This window comes from Ictidomys tridecemlineatus, chromosome 4, assembly GCF_052094955.1.
Source record: "Ictidomys tridecemlineatus isolate mIctTri1 chromosome 4, mIctTri1.hap1, whole genome shotgun sequence".
NCBI lineage: Eukaryota > Metazoa > Chordata > Mammalia > Rodentia > Sciuridae > Ictidomys > Ictidomys tridecemlineatus.
In genome coordinates this window covers 189,238,460-189,257,277 of record NC_135480.1, presented here as the reverse complement: position 1 = coordinate 189,257,277, position 18,818 = coordinate 189,238,460, and the positions used below count along the sequence as shown (strand labels likewise).

At 43.2% G+C, this 18,818-nt stretch overlaps 1 protein-coding gene across 8 annotated transcripts in view; it reads left to right on the top strand.

Annotated features, from left to right (window-relative positions):
• The window catches only part of Susd1 (sushi domain containing 1), a 117,064-nt gene that overhangs the window by 91,587 nt on the left and 6,659 nt on the right, over positions 1–18,818 (top strand). For 7 of the 8 annotated variants that reach the window (XM_078047958.1, XM_078047960.1, XM_078047959.1 and 4 more), the window contains 3 exons: positions 5,603–5,699; positions 9,148–9,406; positions 12,293–12,332. In XM_078047958.1, the coding sequence (XP_077904084.1) occupies positions 5,603–5,699; positions 9,148–9,406; positions 12,293–12,332 (396 nt within the window). The remainder of the gene's footprint in view (positions 1–5,602; positions 5,700–9,147; positions 9,407–12,292; positions 12,333–18,818) is intronic. The other variant, XM_078047956.1, reaches the window with a different exon arrangement.

Sequence of the window (18,818 nt, the reverse complement as noted above, 5' to 3'; positions counted from 1 at the left end):
ATGGCCTGAGCGGCCTGGACCTGCCTTCTCCCTACTCAGGGAGCACTTTTGTTCTGTTTCTGAGGATAGCAAGAAACTAAGTGGGTTTCAGAGGGTTAGTCAAAAGATTAGAGAAACTGGAAATATTTATTTTGGAGAAGAACAACCGAATAATTTAAAAGAGCCTGAGGGTTCTCACACAGAAGAATGACAGTTCATCTCTGTCTTTGTCACAACAAAGCATCAAAAATGACACAATGGCGGAAAGGCCTGAGGGCAGTAATTCTCAAATTGGAGGGGTACACTGTCCTGGTCAGGCGTCCTTCTTCCCTGGGGCACTGCTGCAGGAACCTAGCCAGGTTTTCCTCAGGTGTGTCACGGAATCTCTTCTGGGCACCTCTTCAAAGTAACGTGGACCTTCAACAAGGGTGTTATGTGAGGCCTTACCCATAAGCTGGGGCTGTTCAGGTGATGCTCCAGGGTCCCTGGCAGTCCTGCAGGTTTATGAAAAACAGAATCTGTGTCACCAATCTGGGTGACTTTGGAAGAAATTCTAGATTTAACCCTGTTTCATAGAAACTATAGGGTTCTCTCACTTACACCTGGCTGTTCCCTGGCCACCCTCTGCCCTCCTCTTTTCTTTTATCTGGTGCCCCCTGCCGGCAGCCATGCCCACTCCTACTTAAGAGCTGACTCCAAATCTCCCCCACAGAATTCGCTTCTAGGCCTGGAGCTGGGTTTCCAGCCGCTTCTGGAACGTTCCACATGCACTCCACCTAGGCAGGTCCATAAGTGAGCTGCTCCCATCTTCCCTCCAGACCTGGTGAAGGGCATTGTTACCTGCTAGGTGACAAAACCCAAATCCAGGTTTCTCCCCTTGCTCCTCTCCTAGTACATTGTGTTCCTCCTCTCCCTAAGGAGCCCTCCTGTCTGTCCCCTCTCTGCTCTCAGTGCCATTGCTTGCCTCAGACCTCGAGCATTCCTCACCTAGATTAGGGGATGACCCATACTTCTGTCCTTTTTCTAGTCATCCTCCAAATAGCTCTTTAAATCATATTTCTGACATATAAAATCTTTAAATGACTTATTATTTCCAGGTCCTCAGATCTGATCTACACCTACCCTCTCTAACCTTATCATCTGCCTCTTTGCTGCCAGAACTCATCCTGTCAGTCATGAGCTCCATGTAGTTCCATCACTGCCCACCCCTACCCCACGCCTCTGCATGAATGTATTTCTGTATTTGATGGGCTCATCCTCCTGTCCTTGGTCGGGTGTTCCCCTGCACCGCAGAGCACCCTGCATCTAACTTTATCGTAGCTCTAAGTGCTACCTGTTTGCAAAACTGTTCCCACTATTAGGCTCTGAGCTCCTAGAAAGCAGAAAGTTTGTCTTCCTTGACTGTCTCCCCTAGCCTAGCATGGAGCCTATTGCATCAGGTACTCGAAAAGTGTCTGTTGATACAGGAATAACACATGCCATAGGGCTTCAAAAACTTTGAAAGTTCTGATAGGCCTAAGTTTATTATAATTTAGGATCTGACGGTTTCGACCCTCAAACTATTTTCTAATCCAGTCAATAGAGTCTTGAGTGTCTATTTGCTTCCTAGTCTTAAATTTCACTGTAGCAGGGTTTGGGTTTTGGGGGAGGGCAGCAGCAGGGAGACATTCATGTGTGTATTTTTCTTTTTCCCACCATGTCCCCCTTTCTCCCTTCTACTGAGTTGATGTTGGGGTAGAGTCTAAAGAAGAGATGGCTTAGTATAGGGTCTAATTAGGGCTCTTCTTCCTGCTGTCCTCACTGTGTCTGCCACCAGAGGGTCTGGGGATGTTCCTGGGATTCATAGCATTCTTTTCACACAGATGCTTAAGAATCGCTTCCATCTGGCCCAGTGCCAGGGTTCCCTCAAGCGCACAGCTGTGCGATCTGCCCTTCAGCAGACCATCAGGATGCTGGGTGCATTCTATAATTAGTTAGGGCTTTGGGGGTTGCAAGGGATGGAAATCCAACTCAAACCAGTTTGAGTATGTGGAATTGGTTAAATCAAAACTAGGAAGAACTCAAGTGGATCTTGCTTAGAGCACAACGAGATCCAGCCACAAATGGTCCTCCAGAGCCCTGTGGCTCTCTCTGTCAGCCCATCTGCCCACTTTCTGCTGAGCTCTTTCTGGGATAGGCATCATATTTCTGGCTCATAGCTATAATTCAAGAGGAAAAATAAGGTCCTGTAATTTCTTAAAGTTAAATGTATTGCTCCCTGACCAGTCCTGTCATTGGGGGATGGCATCCATGATCATCAGAGCCTAGTCCATAGAGGGTTTGGAACACTGTGACAGCCCCATAAGAACCATATGGAGGGAGAGGGCTGTTCTCCATAGAAAAAGGGATACTGAATACACAATCAACAGAGTATATAAGATTTGAAAAGATAACATATATAGACTTGGAGAATCTCAGACATACGGGTCCCATCTTCTGGGAGTTTTGCAATTGCAGGTTTATAGCTTTCCTTGGTCTCTTCCAGGCTTGGTTTCTTTCAGCCCCTTGTTCATTCTGCAGAATCCTCTCCAGCCCTGATTTAGGGATCCTGCCTCTCCTTCTGGCTTATGTTTCCACTGGGGGACCCCTTACTATATTAAATACCTCATTTATAGTGGCCTGAATGACATTTCTCTTGCGCCAGAACTGGGAAAGAGCTGAATTATAGCTTCCCTTTCTGGGGTCATTCCCAAGTAATTTTTTCCACTCACCTCTTCCCTTTGAACCTGTGCTATCCCTAGGCCTCTCAGCCTCTGTTCCTTATAGTCTCTGGCTGGAGAAGGCATAGTGGCTCCTTATTTGTCAAGAATTTGTTTTATTTATATGGTGCTGAGGATCAAACCCAGAGCCTCACATGTGCTAGGTAAGTGCACTACCACTGAGCCACAACCCCAGTCCCCATGTGTCAGGAATTTGTGGTTCTAGGTTTCTATTCCTGGGCCATTATTGAATCTCAGGCAAAGTGAACAAAAGCATTGTCCTAACATGGCAATGTGACAAAATTGACTTTGGAGTCAAATTAACCTGGGTTCCATGCAACTGTATTCAGTGCTATGACTCAACCTGCCTGAGCTTGGTTTTTTCTCATTGATCAAATAAAGGTGATGGTCACTTGGGCTGTTGTGAGGACTTGGAAGAGCAGGGGCAAAATGCCTAGCACGATATCAGCACCCAGTAGTTGTAACTCCAGTGAGTTTTGAAGATGGCCAGCATACACTGAGGGCTGCTGTGTTACAGGCTCTGTTCTATTCTGTGTGTGTGTGCTGAATAGTGAACTATAATTGTTAATTATCATTAATAGACTCATGAGTTTCCTCAACACGCTTATAAATTGAGGGTTATTTCTATTCCCATTTTATAAATGAGGCAGTTGGAGGCATAATAGTGGGACCAGCATACTAACCCAGAGCCCCTGGTCTTACCCACTACACTGATAGTGTTTATTTCTGCATCTTACCTGGAGTCTAGCCCCTCTGATGTGAGCCACACTGGTTAGAACTGTGACTCCACACTGATTGTAGCAAATGGATTCTTTCCCCAGAGTTAACATATTCCTAAAGTCTTTGCAGATTCAACGTATTAAAAGTGAATAAGTGGATTTTATTAGATCGCTCAAAGGTGAGGAAACCCTGCTAGATCCATTTGGTGGAACCAGACATTCAAGTCACCCCAAGGTGAATGAGAAAGGTGTAGAGTAGAGAATGAGTTCAAATCCTAGCCGTGCTATACTGTGTGTGCTGTTGGACAAAAATTCAGCTTCTGCATGAATTTGTATCCTTATAACTAGAAGATGAGATTTTGGAAAATATGAATCATACTTGTTCTACCTGCAAGTTTAGGGAAATTGAGAAATATACACAAGAGTAAGGTAAGGATCCAGTTATCACTTTGGTTGCTGCTGAAACTGGCTTGGGCCCAGGGCTAAAAGAAAGCTTCCTGGAACTTCCTCTCACATCTGAACCTTGCAACCCAGCTGCGGGGTAGCTGAATCTGTAGGCTATGTGCAGACCTGGCTTCAGACCTGCCTGGCCTCAGGGTTTGCCTGATGCACTAGTTATGGGAACAGGAGGTGGGGACATCTGCCCTGTGTTCAGGCTGCCCCTATCCCACAAAAGAAAAAGGAGAAGAAGAAAAAATGTGGGGCATGTGGCCACAACAGGCAAACTCTAGCTCTCCCACAAATCAAATATACAGAGGGGCAGCTGGGAGCTCTTTTCCGATTAGTTGAGAGGAAAGAAGTTTGTAGTGCACAGGCAAAGGTAGGAATACCAAGAGAGGGAGAAGATGACTGCTTCCATAAATACCATCCACTTGATAGGACTGGAGAGATTAAATGAGGTGAGGCATGTACAGGACACATCTAGTGTATGGCTAATGCCTAGTATATCGTCACCATGGCACACGCAGGCAGACTGGCGGCTGATGCATTGGTGCTGTGAATGTAACTCCTAGTGAGATGTTGGAACATTGGTATCAGTGAGCCGTAATATTTCTCTCCCAGGGAAAAACCTATTTGGGAAATCTGGTTGAAGGGGAGGACAAAATAAGAACAGATAGCTCTGTGATTTTTAAAGGATCTAGAAGTCTGATATGTTGGTTTTTCCCACTGTATTAGTCCATTTTCTATTGCTATAACAAAATACCCAGGACTAGGTACTTTGTATAAAAAAAAGAGGTTCATTTAGTTCATAGTTCTAGAGAATGAAAGTCCAAGATGAAACTGCCCCATTGGTTTTTCCTGTGTTAAGGTCCTCATGGCAGACAGCATTCATAATATGGTGCTTGTGGAAGACGCCACACGGTAAGGCAGGAGGCAGAGATGAGATGGGTCCAGTCTTCTTAGGGTAACCCAGTTCTCTCTTGGGAACTGACTTCATGCGATCAGTGTCAATCCCTTCCCTCCACAGTGACCTAATTACCTTCACTAGACCCCACCTCTTAGAGGTTCTACCACTTCTCACGTCAGCACACTGGGGACCAGGCTTTCAACACATGAATCTCTTGGGGACACACTGAAACCATATCCAAATCATAGCATCCACCAAACAAGGATATACTCACTAAGCAAATGGTAATGCCCATAGTATCCATCCTGTCAGTGATGGAGCGTGCTCATCACTCTTAAAAAAATTGCATATACACACACACACACACACACACACACACACACACACACACATATATATATATATATGCCTTTTAACTCTTTTTAAGTACACAGTTTACTAGCACTAAGAATATCCACAGTGTTGTGCAACCATCACCACTAATTCCAAAACTTTTCATCACCCCAGACAGAACCTCTGGTCACTGAGCAAGAATTTCCCACTTGCAAACTCTCATCAATTTATGTCTTTATGAAATTTGTCTATTCTAGAAATTGCTCTATTCTAGGAATTTCATAAAAGTGGAGACATGTACTATTGTCCTTTTGCCTCTGCTTATTTCCCTGAGCATCATGTTTTCAAGCTTTATCCATGTCATAGGATCATCAGAATAAGCTGATCACTTTTTAAATTAAGGACCACTTTGTGCTTTTTCCTTGTTCTGATCGTATCTCTTTCCTTCTTTTCAACATTTTTAGAGCCTCCACTTCCAGAAGTAGAGTTTTTCATGGTGCATGGAGGGCCTCTGCCGCGCCTCAGACTGAGGAAAGTCAAAGATAAAAATGGACCTATCAGGTCAGTAGTTGTCTTTTGTCTTTGGGGGTTGTTCAGGGACCCCCATAGAGTGTTCTGGAAGCCCTGGTTTGGGTGACAAGACTCTGTCAGTAGACTGGAGTCATTGGGGCCATGCAATGTTTTGCTTCCCTGGGCACAGACTGGCCTTTAGTCTGAAAGAGCCCTCCAGATAGGCTGACCCTCGAACTCATGATTCTCCTGCCTCAGCCTCCCGAGTCACCGGGATTACAGGTATATGGTTATCACCCCAGCAAGAGAGAGATTTTAAGTGACCAGGCTCAAACACTTGGGCAGCTTAGCTCCAGATATTAAGTTTTGGCTGGCCATATCAGGCACTGCCCTTTGTACTCACATCCTGTAGTGCATCCTTTAGTGACAGTGGGTCAGGAGCATCCTTTCATTTGCCAGAGACAGAACATGTTTGTCTTTATGTAAGACTGTGTCGTGAAAAGGTCATTTGGGTAGTTTTTTTTTTTTTATCTATTTTTGAATTGAGTTATGGGTAAACACTGTGTAGTTAATGACTGCTGCTAAATTCCAGATGTAATTAGGATGGCATTAATTGACTTCTTTTGGAAGACTACATTGTGTTCAATTTTGCATTTTATTTGCAAAGGTCAAGTTAGGATAGAGAGGAAGATTAGGTTGGCCTGGAGAGAGAAGCAGCTTGCCCACAGTACCAGGTCGAGATGACAGTGTGTGCGGCCTGACCCGTGTAACTTCATGTCTCTCTTGACTCTTCAGTCTAGTGACCCCTCAGTGCCAGCAAGGTAAAAATAAATATGAGATACTGTAAATTTATGAAAAAAGAAAGTCTGGAGATATTATCTGTGGGTCCATTTATAATGAAACTTAGAGCTTTCCTGCTTCTATATTAGTTTAAGTTCAGGGTCTTTCCAGGATGGACATGGCATAAATGTTGCTGTTTTTTGATTCCTGACAAGTTACTGGAAGGCACTGTAATTCTGTTGCTGCAAGGAAGGCGGAGCTTATGACATCACTGGCTGAGTGAATTTGCAAGAGTTAATGTGACTTCAGCCAAATAATTACGTAAAGCAAAAAGAAAAGCCAAATGACCATTTACCCTTGTGGCTCTGTGTTGGGCAGGGCCTCCAAAACAGGAAGTGGAAGTCTGTGAGTCATTCAGGGGAGGGTGGTGGTGAGACACAGGGGAGAAGTGCTTCCAGAAGGGTTGGGTTTCAGGCCACCACAACTGCTTCCCTGACGTCATCAGGGCCCATTACTATCAGGCCAGTGGGCTGATTTCCTCAGCCTGACCACATGCTTTGAGCTGGGGCTAGCAGTTTTGCCAGGCGTGAGTCTGCTTGGTGCATTGTTTGGGAGCAGTGGGACTTGGGGTACATAGTGGAGCAAGGACCTTGGCACCAAATCCCCCTTGTTGAATTTGCTGATCTTAGGCCAAAGATTCGTCCTGTAGCTAGGCTCCCTTAGTTCTACTGTCTTCACTTTTGCCAGGTTATAGGACCTTGATGGATCTACATTTGGGTTGATCTGGCCTTGGTTTATTAGCAATAAACTAATTGACTGGGCTGCTTTATTAGCAATACGAATTCCCAGCTCTTCTGGAGGTTCCGATTCAGTAGGTCTGGGATGGAGTCTGAGTATTTGTATAATCCTCAAGCTGAGTGGGGAGCTGCTTCCTGTCCTGTGAATGATGCCTTTAGTAGGCAAGGAACAAAACCGAATGGGTGCAGGTGAGACTTGAACTTGTACATACCACCACCACCCGCACGGAAAGATGCGAGGGATGTGAAGATGTGCTTGTGGACAGCCTGGTGCAGCCTCCTTTCTCACCTGCAGCCACGATTCATAGGAATGATTTCAGATCTCCGGGAAATTTGTTATTAGAGGGGTTGCCTGTAGGAGTGGATGCTCAGCAAATGTTTACTGGTGGTGGAGATGACTACTTACTGCCCTGCAGGTTTTATTTTGTTTCTTTTGTAGAAAGCCCTTTGTTGAAAGTGAGCCCAGACTTTGTGGAAATCAGAGCCGTGAGGACACCTAAAATATTTTTGAACCTGATGGGTGGCTGGAGACTTTCCAAATACTACACCTGCTGCTAGGGAGGGCTGCCTCTTCTTTTCTTTTTCTTTTTCTTTTAAGTATTTATTTATTTAGTTAGTTGTAGTTGGACATAATACCTTTATCTATTATATGTGGTGCTGAGGATCGAACCCTGGGCTCCGCACGTGCTAGGCGAGCACTCTACCGTTGAGACACAATCCCAGCCCGGCTCCCTCTTCTTAACTTAGTGATCCATGGACTTTTAGGAAGCAGGAGATATCACTAGGAATATGGAGTGGGAAATGCAGATTTGGTGGTAAAATAGAATTATGTGGCTTAAACGAGTTTTGGAAATTACCCTGATTACATTTGGTGATGATACAGTCTCTTCCTCTTCACTGAAAGTTCAGCTCATGAAACATTAATGGGGGCTGATCATAGCCAAAGAAATGTGCAAGGATTTACAAGGATACAAGGGTAAGGTGTTCAAATCCCTGCTTTTGCGTCTGATCAAGGAAGCAGATGTTCAAACATGTAACGCACCAGAGGTGGGAGAGAAGCACAGAGTAGATGGAAATGGAAAGGATGGTGTGACTCATCCGTGGTGCATTTTTATGTTCTATTTCCTTCCTGGTAGGTTTTCTATGTGGTGGGATAAATAATAACAAAATACATGACACAATGATCCCTGACTGTTAGCGTGTCTCTGTGTGCACACTTAGGGAACAGTTTTAGAATGCACAAATGTCATTTTTACCTTTCTTCCCATGTTGAGACCTTGTGAGCCTAGATTAAGTCATGGAGACTTTGCACTCCTGGCTTCTCGTTTATTTCATGTGAACTTTGGTATCAGTCTGTGAACTGTAGGGAATGTAAATCACATGAGTTCTGTTTTAAGTTGCCACATGATTGTCAGGAGCCTTTGCTCAGACTTAGGACATTAACTGTTTTGGGCAGTTGGCCTCCGTGTGATTGCTAAACCCTTTCTACTGCTGTTCTTTATTTGCCCATGTGAAAAATCACTGATTAGATCAACTTTATGGCAGACACGGCAGGGCAGGGCAGCTGTACATGCCAAAGACTTCTCCCAGCTAAAGAAGATGTCCTTGGCTGGAGCTTGGAGAGGTTATCAGCCAGTGTTATCTGGCATTCACACTCAAGGTCAATTTGGTGCTCCACAGCTGTTTGAGCCCTCAGATAGTACATCTCATGTGGGCCAGAGCTTTTTCTTTTCTGGCATTGTGTTCCCAGTGCCTTGAAAAGTACTTCATCTCATAGTAGGATTTCAGTGTAAATGAATGAATGAATGCATGAGTCCTCCAGGCAAGGGTCCAATAGGTGAGTTTTATAAAATGCACATCTGATCAAGGCACTCCAGTGTAATGAGTCCCTGACAATTTCTCTGCTTTCTTTTTCCTTCCAGTACTTATCAGGTGGTGGTGCTTCCTCTGGCTCTCCAAAACACATTTTCTTGTGATTCCGAAGGTGCTACCTTGTTCTTTAACAACACCTCTGATGCTGATGGATATGTGGCTGCAGAACTGCAGGCCAGAGATGTTGCAGATGATACCATGGATATTTCTATTGGAGACAGGCTTTACTATGGCAAATATTATAATGCACCCTTGAAAATAGGGAACGATTACTGCATTATATTACGAATCACAAGTGAATGGAATAAGGTATAGTTCTTTAAAAAATCTCTTGTGAACTCTATATGTTCTTCTTCATATGAAGTTTACTTGATTGAACACGTGTCTTCCCAGTATTTGAGATGTATAGTCCATGTAATGACCACTGAAATGCACCAGGAGGAATACATTGCATTCGAGACCTTGATGGATCTACATTTGGGTTGATCTGGCCTTGGATATTCCTAAGCTTCATGAATAACTGCATTCTATTGCCTTGCTGACATCTGAGTCAGGAGGACCATCTAGATCTCTCTGTCAACTTCCCCATACTGCTCCTGTGTTGCCACCTCCACTCATCCTGCAAAGAAGGAGGGAGGGGCAGTTAAGCACAGCCCTGCCCCACTTTATCCTTACCCTTGTTTCCTTGGCTATAGAGTGGGCTCCACTTCTCCACTCTGGAAGGTTCTGCTCTTCCAGCAGTGTTTCTGTCATGAGACAGAGAAGTAAATATTCATTAGATAATTAGTAAATGTAACGGGCTGGACTAGCAGAATAGCAAGAACTATTCAGTATCAGTCAATCTGGGACAGAGCATCTGGAAGGACTTAGAGACCCTAAGCTTGGTGTAAATGCACATGGGTTAGTAGTGGAAACTAAACAAAGTTATATTAATACTAGTAAAACATCTCTTGACTGGTAAATTTGAGGCCAAAATATGTAGCCATCTCAAGTGTAAGGTTTAATACATATTTAAAACAGAGACACTTTATTAAATTCTAGATAGAATACAAGTCTAATGTGCAATGGATAAGATATTAAACCAATGGTTACTTTTAAGACTATGTCCAACTAGCAAAGAAATCTGGGGGTACCTTGATCCATTTTGAGTTACTTTTTGCAAATGGTATTAGGTAAGGATCCAACCGATTATTATTATTATTATTTTGCTATGGATATCCAGTTTTCCCACACGATTTATTAAAAAGGCTGTCTTTTTACCAGTGAATGTTCTTGACACTCTTGTCAAAAAACATTTGGCAGAGGGCTGAGATTGTGGCTCAGACGTAGAATCTTGCCTAGCATGTATGAGGCACTGGGTTCAATCCTCAGCACCACATAAAGTAAAATAAAGACATTGCGTTCACCTATAACTAAAAAAAATCATTTGGCATATATGTAAGTATCCATTTGTGAGCTCTGTATTCTGATCCATACATCTGTCTTTATGCTAGTATCACAGTGTTTTTTTGTTTGTTTGCTATGGGTTTTTTTTGGTACTGGAGATTTAACCCAAGAACACACTGAGTCACATCCCCAGCCCTTTTTGTTTTATATTTTGAGACAGGGTCTTGCTGAGTTACTTAGGGCCTCGCTAAGTTGCTGAGGCTGGCTTTGAACTTGCTCTTCTCCTGCCTCAGTCTCCCAGGCCCCTGGGATTATAGGCATATGCCACCACACCAAGCAATATCACACTGTCCTGATTACTGTAGCTTTACAGTGAATTTTGAAATTAGGAAGGGGATTCTTCCAACTCTCCCATTTTGTTTTTTCTTCTATGGATTTGTTCTAACAAGTAGCATCACTATACTTTTAGTCACTGAGGCAGAAAACCCAGGAGTAATTCTTTCTCCTTCTTACCTCTTGTCCAGTCTCTCATGACATCACATCAGTCTATCACCTGTGTCACCTGAAGCCTGCTTGAAATCGTGTGGTCTTCTCCTGTTCCACCAGCATTGTTCAGCTGTTGTCTTCTCTGTACATCTCTTTTCCAGCTCATATTTTCTGCCTCTTATTTCTACTCGTCTCTGTGCCCCACACTGCTATCAGGATGAGTGCTAAAATGCACATCTGGTTGAGGCCCTCAATGTAAAGAGCTCTCCTCTTCCACTCATTTCTTTGCTTGACTTTTTACTTCCCTAGTAACTACCTTGCTATTTGCAGTTCCTTTGCTTCTCCAGTGTCTTGAAATACATCCTTCTCTACTTATTCTTGTCCTTCCTTCCTAACTTCGTACTTAGCCTCAAGGTGAAATTTAATCACAATCAAAACCTTACAACTGTTTTCAGCTTTTCCAAGAAAATTTTCAGTTTAAATATATTTTTAAAATATTCTAATAAAATGAAAACAAGAATGCCAGCCGTTGTCACTTGAATCTCTTAAGGAGGTTGAAGGACTCCTTCTCTAACTCCTGCTGTTCAACTTCCTCTGGGGTCTATCATGTTAGAGTTTTATCATACCCAGTAATCCCAGCAGTCCTGATTGACAAATATGCACTAATAATGATGCAGAGAAGGAAAGATATTCCATTCCAGTGGTTTGTAGGTTTCTTCTACCATGATGAGTTTCCATGTGTGTTTCTTAATATTACAATGATGCATGGCATAATGACAATGTGATCAGTAGCTCTGCTTGGGTTATCCAACAGATAGTCACTTGCTTGTTCTTGAATACATTTTGGGTAACTGATGTTGCCATGTGTCATTCAGACAGGCGAGGAATTATTATGTATCAGGACTTGTCATAACCTGGCTTATAACATGCATCACTAGTTCTGCTGAACTTGGTTGTGACCTCAGGATTCTCAACATAGTTCTTCAAGGCAGTTAAAACCAGGAGCTTGGAGCTGGTGGTGAAATGAAGCTCTTGTCATTCTCGTGTTTACAGTAGCATGTCCTTCCTGAGATCTTTTGGAAACCTATAGAAGTGATCTTCTGGGTCACTTCTGTGCCTGCTACCCATGCCAGTCCCTTGAACAATGGTGATATATGGCTGAATCATAAGGTAGAAAAGCTAGGCGGGACTCTAGAGATCTTCCAGTTCAAGTTGAGATGTAAAAAAGCTGAGGCTCGGAAGGTTTCAGCCTCTCAGCTCTGTTGTTTAAACAGACACTATGTGCCACCTAGTTAAATGTGCTACTTTGTTTTTTGCTTACAGGTGAGAAGATACTCCTGTGCAGTTTGGGCTCAGGTGAAAGGTAAAACCATTTTCTGCCTATGAATGCTGTCCTGATTTTTGCCCTATTCAATTTCTAGCATCAAGTTTATGTTGAGATCTCTTTTTAAATTGTCACAGATGACAGAAACCCAGCTCCTACTCTCTTAAGCAAAAAACCACAATTGAAAAGAATGCATGTGTGTGTGGGGGGTAGTTTATAGCATTGTAAAAAGAGCTCTAAGCTCAGGCCTCCAGGGACACTCTCTTTCTGCCTCTTGTCCCTGATCTCCATGTCAGTGGTCTTAGTTTTTCCTACTGTAGGAGAGATGGGTCCCTGCTGCCCCAGCTGAACTACTTCAATGAGAACAGAAAGGTTTTTAATTCAGGTAGGGTGTCTATCTGTTGGATAAGTCGCTGTTGATAGAAGATAGGGAAGCTAGGATTGGCTTTTCTTGTGTTTTGTGTTTACTCCTGTGGCTTCTTGGGGGGCAGAGCAATGTGATCAGTAGCTCTGCTTGGGCTATACTAAGAGGGGGATGAAATTCCCACCTAGAAAAGGGGCACAAGGGGCTGGGGTTGTGGCTCAGTGGCAGACTGCTCGCCTAACACGTGTGAGGCCCTGGGTTTGATCCTCAGCACCACATAAAAATAAATAAATAAAGTAAAGGCATTGTGTCCGACTACAACTAAAAAATAAATATTTAGGGGAAAAAGGGGGGCACAAGAAAAAACATGTTTACAGACCAAAACAATAGCTACAGCTGTCTCTTAACTACTACTGTTTGTGTGGCATGTGCACATATACATTGACACTCAGATACCACATAATGACATTTTGGTCAAAATGGACCACATATACAAAAGTGGTCCCATAAGCTTTTATCACCTGAGATAGCATAACCATCTTCGTCTGTGCAAACGTATTCTGGGATGCTTGTATAATAGCGGTATCATCTAGTGGTGCATTTCTCATAATGTGTCTCTGTCATTATGCCATGCATCATTGTAATATTAAGAAAAATGTCCTCTATTAACAGAATGGAACTATCCCACCTACCATTAAAAAAAAAAAGGAACCCTAGGGGAATACAACTCAAAGGTTGGTTATGCATCCAGTTCCAAGACCAGGAATCTTGGGGATGATGCTTTATTTTTTATCAGATCCAGATGTGCTTCTCATGATCCACTTAATCATCTGTGATTAAATGGAAAGTTTAACCATTCTCAAATAGCAGTGTATAACACGAAAGGGAAAACTGGGTAACCACAATACATACTCTCACTTAGAAAGGAGGAAACGATAAAGCAATATGTAGTGGTTGGGGGCCATGACAGTGGCCCACCTCCTGCTGGACAGGTAAAGCAGGCATCTCCTGCCATGGTAGCAGAATGGGACACTTGGTCAGTTTGGCTACCTTAGGGTCTGCAGGATGGGAGAGTGCCCCTTGTCGGTTTCCTCCAGAACTTCCTAAGGGATGCAATGGGAAGGGTCTCTGCTAGGCTGGGTGCTGTACAGCTTTAGCCTTCTGCACATTGGCAGAGTCACCAGGGAAGGGAGGCAGATGGCCTCCGGGACTGAGCAATTGCAGGTTTCCTGTTTGCCAGGCTCGGGACTTCCCAGGCAGTACATCTCTTTAAAACCACCAGGCAGCAGGCCAGTGGATTTGATTCCCAGGAATTCCATTAGTTTGTAGTTAAAACCAGAACTCTTGACAAGTTTATGACCTTGGAATCTGGACCTTTTCCTCGTGGTTTATGAGTCCTCACAACAGGCTAAAGGATTCTGCCCTCAGCCCACAGTATCAGTTTAACCCCTTGTGGCCTGTCCCCTGCCTCAGAGCAGCACAATCCTTTTGCTTTCAGGAGGATTTGAAAAAATGGCACTTTTCAGTGGTGTCTGTTATCCTGTTGGTCGAGTGTACTTTTCAGGATATGTTTTAGGAGGGACCCAGGGAATTAGGCTTCCTTCATTGGTCTGCTCCCCCACTCCCCAATCTTATTTTCCTTAAAAAAAAAAAAAATCTCTGCTCAAACTTCAACAAAAGTGAAGGCGTTGGCTCGCAAGCTGGGCAAGGTGAATTACTGTCAGCAGTCTTGGATAGCTGGCTGCTGCAGTGTGGGACACTATACTAAGATGACTGTTTTTCTGCTTGTATGAAATTAGGCCAACCTCCCTTTCTTGCAGGTATTTAATGCAGGACACAGGAAGCAGTCACAAATTCCAACATTTGGAAAAACTGCTGTCAATCCATTCTCTGAAATTCTAGGGATGGGAATAAAATTAGTGCTGCTGTTTAGAAATAGGAGTCAGGTGGGGGCATGCAGGCTGAGGAAGAGGGAAATTCTGAGCTCTTCTGATGGAAGATGAGCAAGGAGGCCCTGCCAGCCATCTACAGGATGAAGGCTTGGGCTGTGCGTGAAGGCTATGCGCGCAGCGTGTGGGTTGGGAGAATGAGGAGTGGTCACAGAAACAATAGCTTCCAGAATCCACTCAGCAACTGTTTGATATGATTGGAAAACATTCAAACTGGGTAGAAGAAATAACCAGAGAGCTGCTGTAGTCATTCGGCTGTGGGTTAGCTAATGGGAAGGATTTCACTGTGAGAATATCCAAGTGGCTTTTGGCAATGCCCTTTTCTCCTCAACTTAAGAACTAATATTGAAAGAGAATTTGATCCTTTGAATTCAAACCACTGGAAAGCTCTAGAAGGTAATAGCAAACCCACTGTTGGGTTTTGAACTTCTAAAGGCAATTCTAGTATGTATTTATCTATGTATAGAATTCACGTGTGTGTGTACTATTCTCTGGAAGTGGTTTTCAAAAAATTTTGGAGACTTTCATAAAGAAGTTTGGAGAGAAGTGGGATCCACATTAGTGCCAAAACTGTTTTCCAATTCACCCGTGTCAACCCTTAGCCCCATTCCGGCCTTTTACCCAGTGACAAGTTATATAATTTACTTTTTATATATTGCCACTAAAAGAACTTTGAGATGTTACCAGGGAGTAGTTCATCCAATAGCAAATACAGAGACCTGGGCTTCCTTGCTTGAGTCAGCCAAGGGTCTTTGAAATGATATTTAACTTGGCTAGTCCTCAGTTGCCTCTGTCTGGGCCCTTGAAATCCCTTCTAGCCACAAAGGCTATGGTTTCTTGAGTCATGGAGATGATAATAAGGTGTAATCAGGGAGCATTCTCCATCACAGGCATGAAGGCCTCTGAGTCATTAATGACCACTCCTCATTCTCCCAATCCACACGCTTTGCGCATGGCCTTCACGCACAGCCCAAGCCTTCATCCTGGAGATGGCTGGCAGAGCCTCCTTGCTCATCTTCCATCAGAAGAGCTCAGAATTTCCCTCTTCCTCCAGCCTGCATGCCCCCACCTGACTCCTATTTCTAAACAGCAGCACTAATTTTATTGTTTCCTCTGATAATGATTCTCTGGCCCTCCATTAATTTTTAGCCTGGCCTCTGAGACCTCTCAGTCTGATATCAGCGTTTTCTCTAATTGCTTCTCTCATTCTCCATCCAGACTAACCTGCTGCTGTTTTCTGGATATGGCCCAAGAGTTCTCTCCTTAATGTCTTTGCTTGCATGGTGCCTTGATTAATTCCACCTGGATTGCCCTATACCCTGTCTGTGACTCTTCTTATTACAGTCCCACTTCTCTTCAAGCTTAAAACCAAAAGGCATCTCCTCCCTGAAGCTTTTTGAGTTTCCTCAACAGGAGAAGATCTCCCTCTCTCCTTCTCTTTAGCCATTCTGGTATACCTTAGAGCAACTGGTGAGCTCTTCTTTTCTTAATAATTTCAAACCCTTCAGGGAGAGCATTTGAAGAGCTGGGACACTGTGGCACAGGTTTGGTTCTCAGAACGTACTGAATTAGAGTCAGTGGTACTGGGGATCCTGCAGTGAAGCATAGTAAGTGCAATACTTATTAAACAAGCCAGAGAAGATTCGCATCAAGATATAAGCGTCTATGTGTACACATGTAGAGTTGGCTCACTGGACCTGCAGGTTCCACATCATGGATTCAAACCACTGCAGATAAAAAAATATTTGGGGAACAAAATTACATCTGTAACTGAACATGTAGAGACTTTTTTTCCTTGTCATTATTCTCTACAAACTATACATTATAAGAACTATTTGCACAGCATGTACATTTAGGTATTATAAATAATCTAGAGATGATTTAAAGTATATGGGAGGATGTGCATGGATTATTTGCAATTACTGCACCATTTTAGATAAGGGACTTGAGCATCTGTGGATTTTGGTATTCTCAAGGGGTCCTGGAACCAATCCCCTGCAGATACTGAGGGACAACTGTATATACTGTTTATGGACACACACACACACACACACACACACACACACACACACACTAATTTTAAGCCTTCACAGTTGTGGCAGTCAGAATTTTAAGGTAGCTCCCTAGAATTCTTGGACCCTGCTGTATACCCACCTTCTCTCAGTTATTCATTTACATTCTTCTACATGTTGCTGATGAGGTATTTTGAAGAAGTAATTAAAGTCCCCAGTAGGGAGATTATCCCAATGGGGCTGACTGGTCACATGAGCCCTTTAAATCTGAGTGCAGAGGTCAGAGACAGGGGAAATTAGAGATTCAGAGGGTAAGATGGATTTGACACAGAGACATTGTCCTGCTATCTTTGAAGTCAGAGAGGGTCATGTGGCAAGGAATGCAAGTGGCCTGTAAAAGCTGAGAGTGCCTTCCCACCCACCCCAGCTGACAGCCAATGAGAAAACGGGGACCTCAGTCCTCCAAATGCAAGGAACTGAATTTAGCTGATGTCCTGAGTGAGTTTGGAAGCTGACACTTCCCCAGAACCTCCAGAAAGGAAACGAAGCCCCCTGATACCTTGATTTCAGCCTTCCAAAAGTCCCACCTCGGAACAGAGAAGCAGTTACAGTGTGCCTGGACTTTCAAACCACAGGATTGTGAGCTAATAAATGAGTTATCGCTCCCTAAATGTCTGGTAATTTAAGCTGCAATAAAAAATGAATGCAGACAGCAGTATTGCTGACTTACCAAGCACTGCTTACTTATGTCTAAATTGGTTTTCTCCTTTGATCTCCTTTGCTATGTCCTGCGGTGCAGGAAATTGAAGGGAGAAGACCCTAAAATACAAAGAAAAATTGAACACACTAATGGTGCTAAGTATTTGTCCTAGTTGGTCAACAGAATTGCTGCTTTTGATAAATGTCCAGGCCTGGGTAAATTTGTGGGAAAAAAGAAATGTACACACCCACTGGAAGTCCTCAAGTTATCACAAATTCCAAGAGTAGGATTAAGTCCTTTCTTTTTCTTTTTTAATTTTTAAATTTCTTTTTTATTAAGTCCTTTCTAACTTACTCTTCAGTACCTGTGATGTTTCCACCAGTGGAAGAACTAAAATAAGCCGAAATGGTGAAGTATAGTTCTAATGGATTTGCTTTCTCCAAGAAGGAGTAATCAATCTGGGACGGACGTATTGCATGAGTCACTCACTTGGGTTTCTAAAATAATATTCTACAGGTGATTCAGAAGAAAAATGAGCCTGATTCCATGTTCCATGGCATGAGACCATGGAAGGGAGGGTCACCTCAGCATGGCAAAGCTATGAAAAACAATTCAAATTGGCCTGTTGCAATTTTTTTTTTTAGTAAGGAATTCGTGGAGTGAGTCCCTAAAGAAGCCTGTGTGACTATACAAACAAGTGTTCTTGCAGATTTTTAGAGTGCTAAGCAATGGAGACAAAAAGACATACAACCAAGAACTGTTCCACCAGCAAGAATCTTACTGGGAGCCAAAATCTAAATCATGTTATGCAAAATATATAAAAGTCATTTTTTCTATATTTATATCTAGAGTAAGGAATAGTTGTTTTTATGACTTAGGATAAATCCTGCTGAGGGATGGTCAAGAGGAACCTGACTTTCATCCTGTTGGTTTGTGGGAGGATATTTGAAAGCAAGGGAAGAGCTAACTGCTGTACATAAAGTCTCCTAGTGTAGATGATGCACGTTCTAGTAGGCTCATGCAACTTTCAAATGAGATGAATAAACCATTGCAGTGATCTTGGAGAAATCTGGAAGAAGAGGAGAGATGTAACAAGATTAGAGACAAGCAAAGAACAAGAATCTCTGTACAAAGAAGGAGCCACCAAAAATATAGATGATGATAACTTGAAGTCAAGGCTGGGTCAGATCTTCAAGGGAGAGCTGACTTTCTGGGAGAGGCAACAGCAGTCTCCTCCGCAAGGCAGCACGGGAGTTCCGAGAGATGAGGCTGGGTCATTCTCTTTCTTGCATGGAGTTCCTCACTGATCAGAGGAATATGGCAGGCATATGTATTTTGACTTCAGCAAACACTTCACAACCCCCTTGGGGATGGTGTGGGAACATGGGGTCATATATAGGTATAGGGACAAACTGAATGACTGCAAATTTGGCCATCGATTCCTTAATAGTTAATAGTTATCAAATCCAGGAATATGCATGACTTGGATCTCGAAGTCAT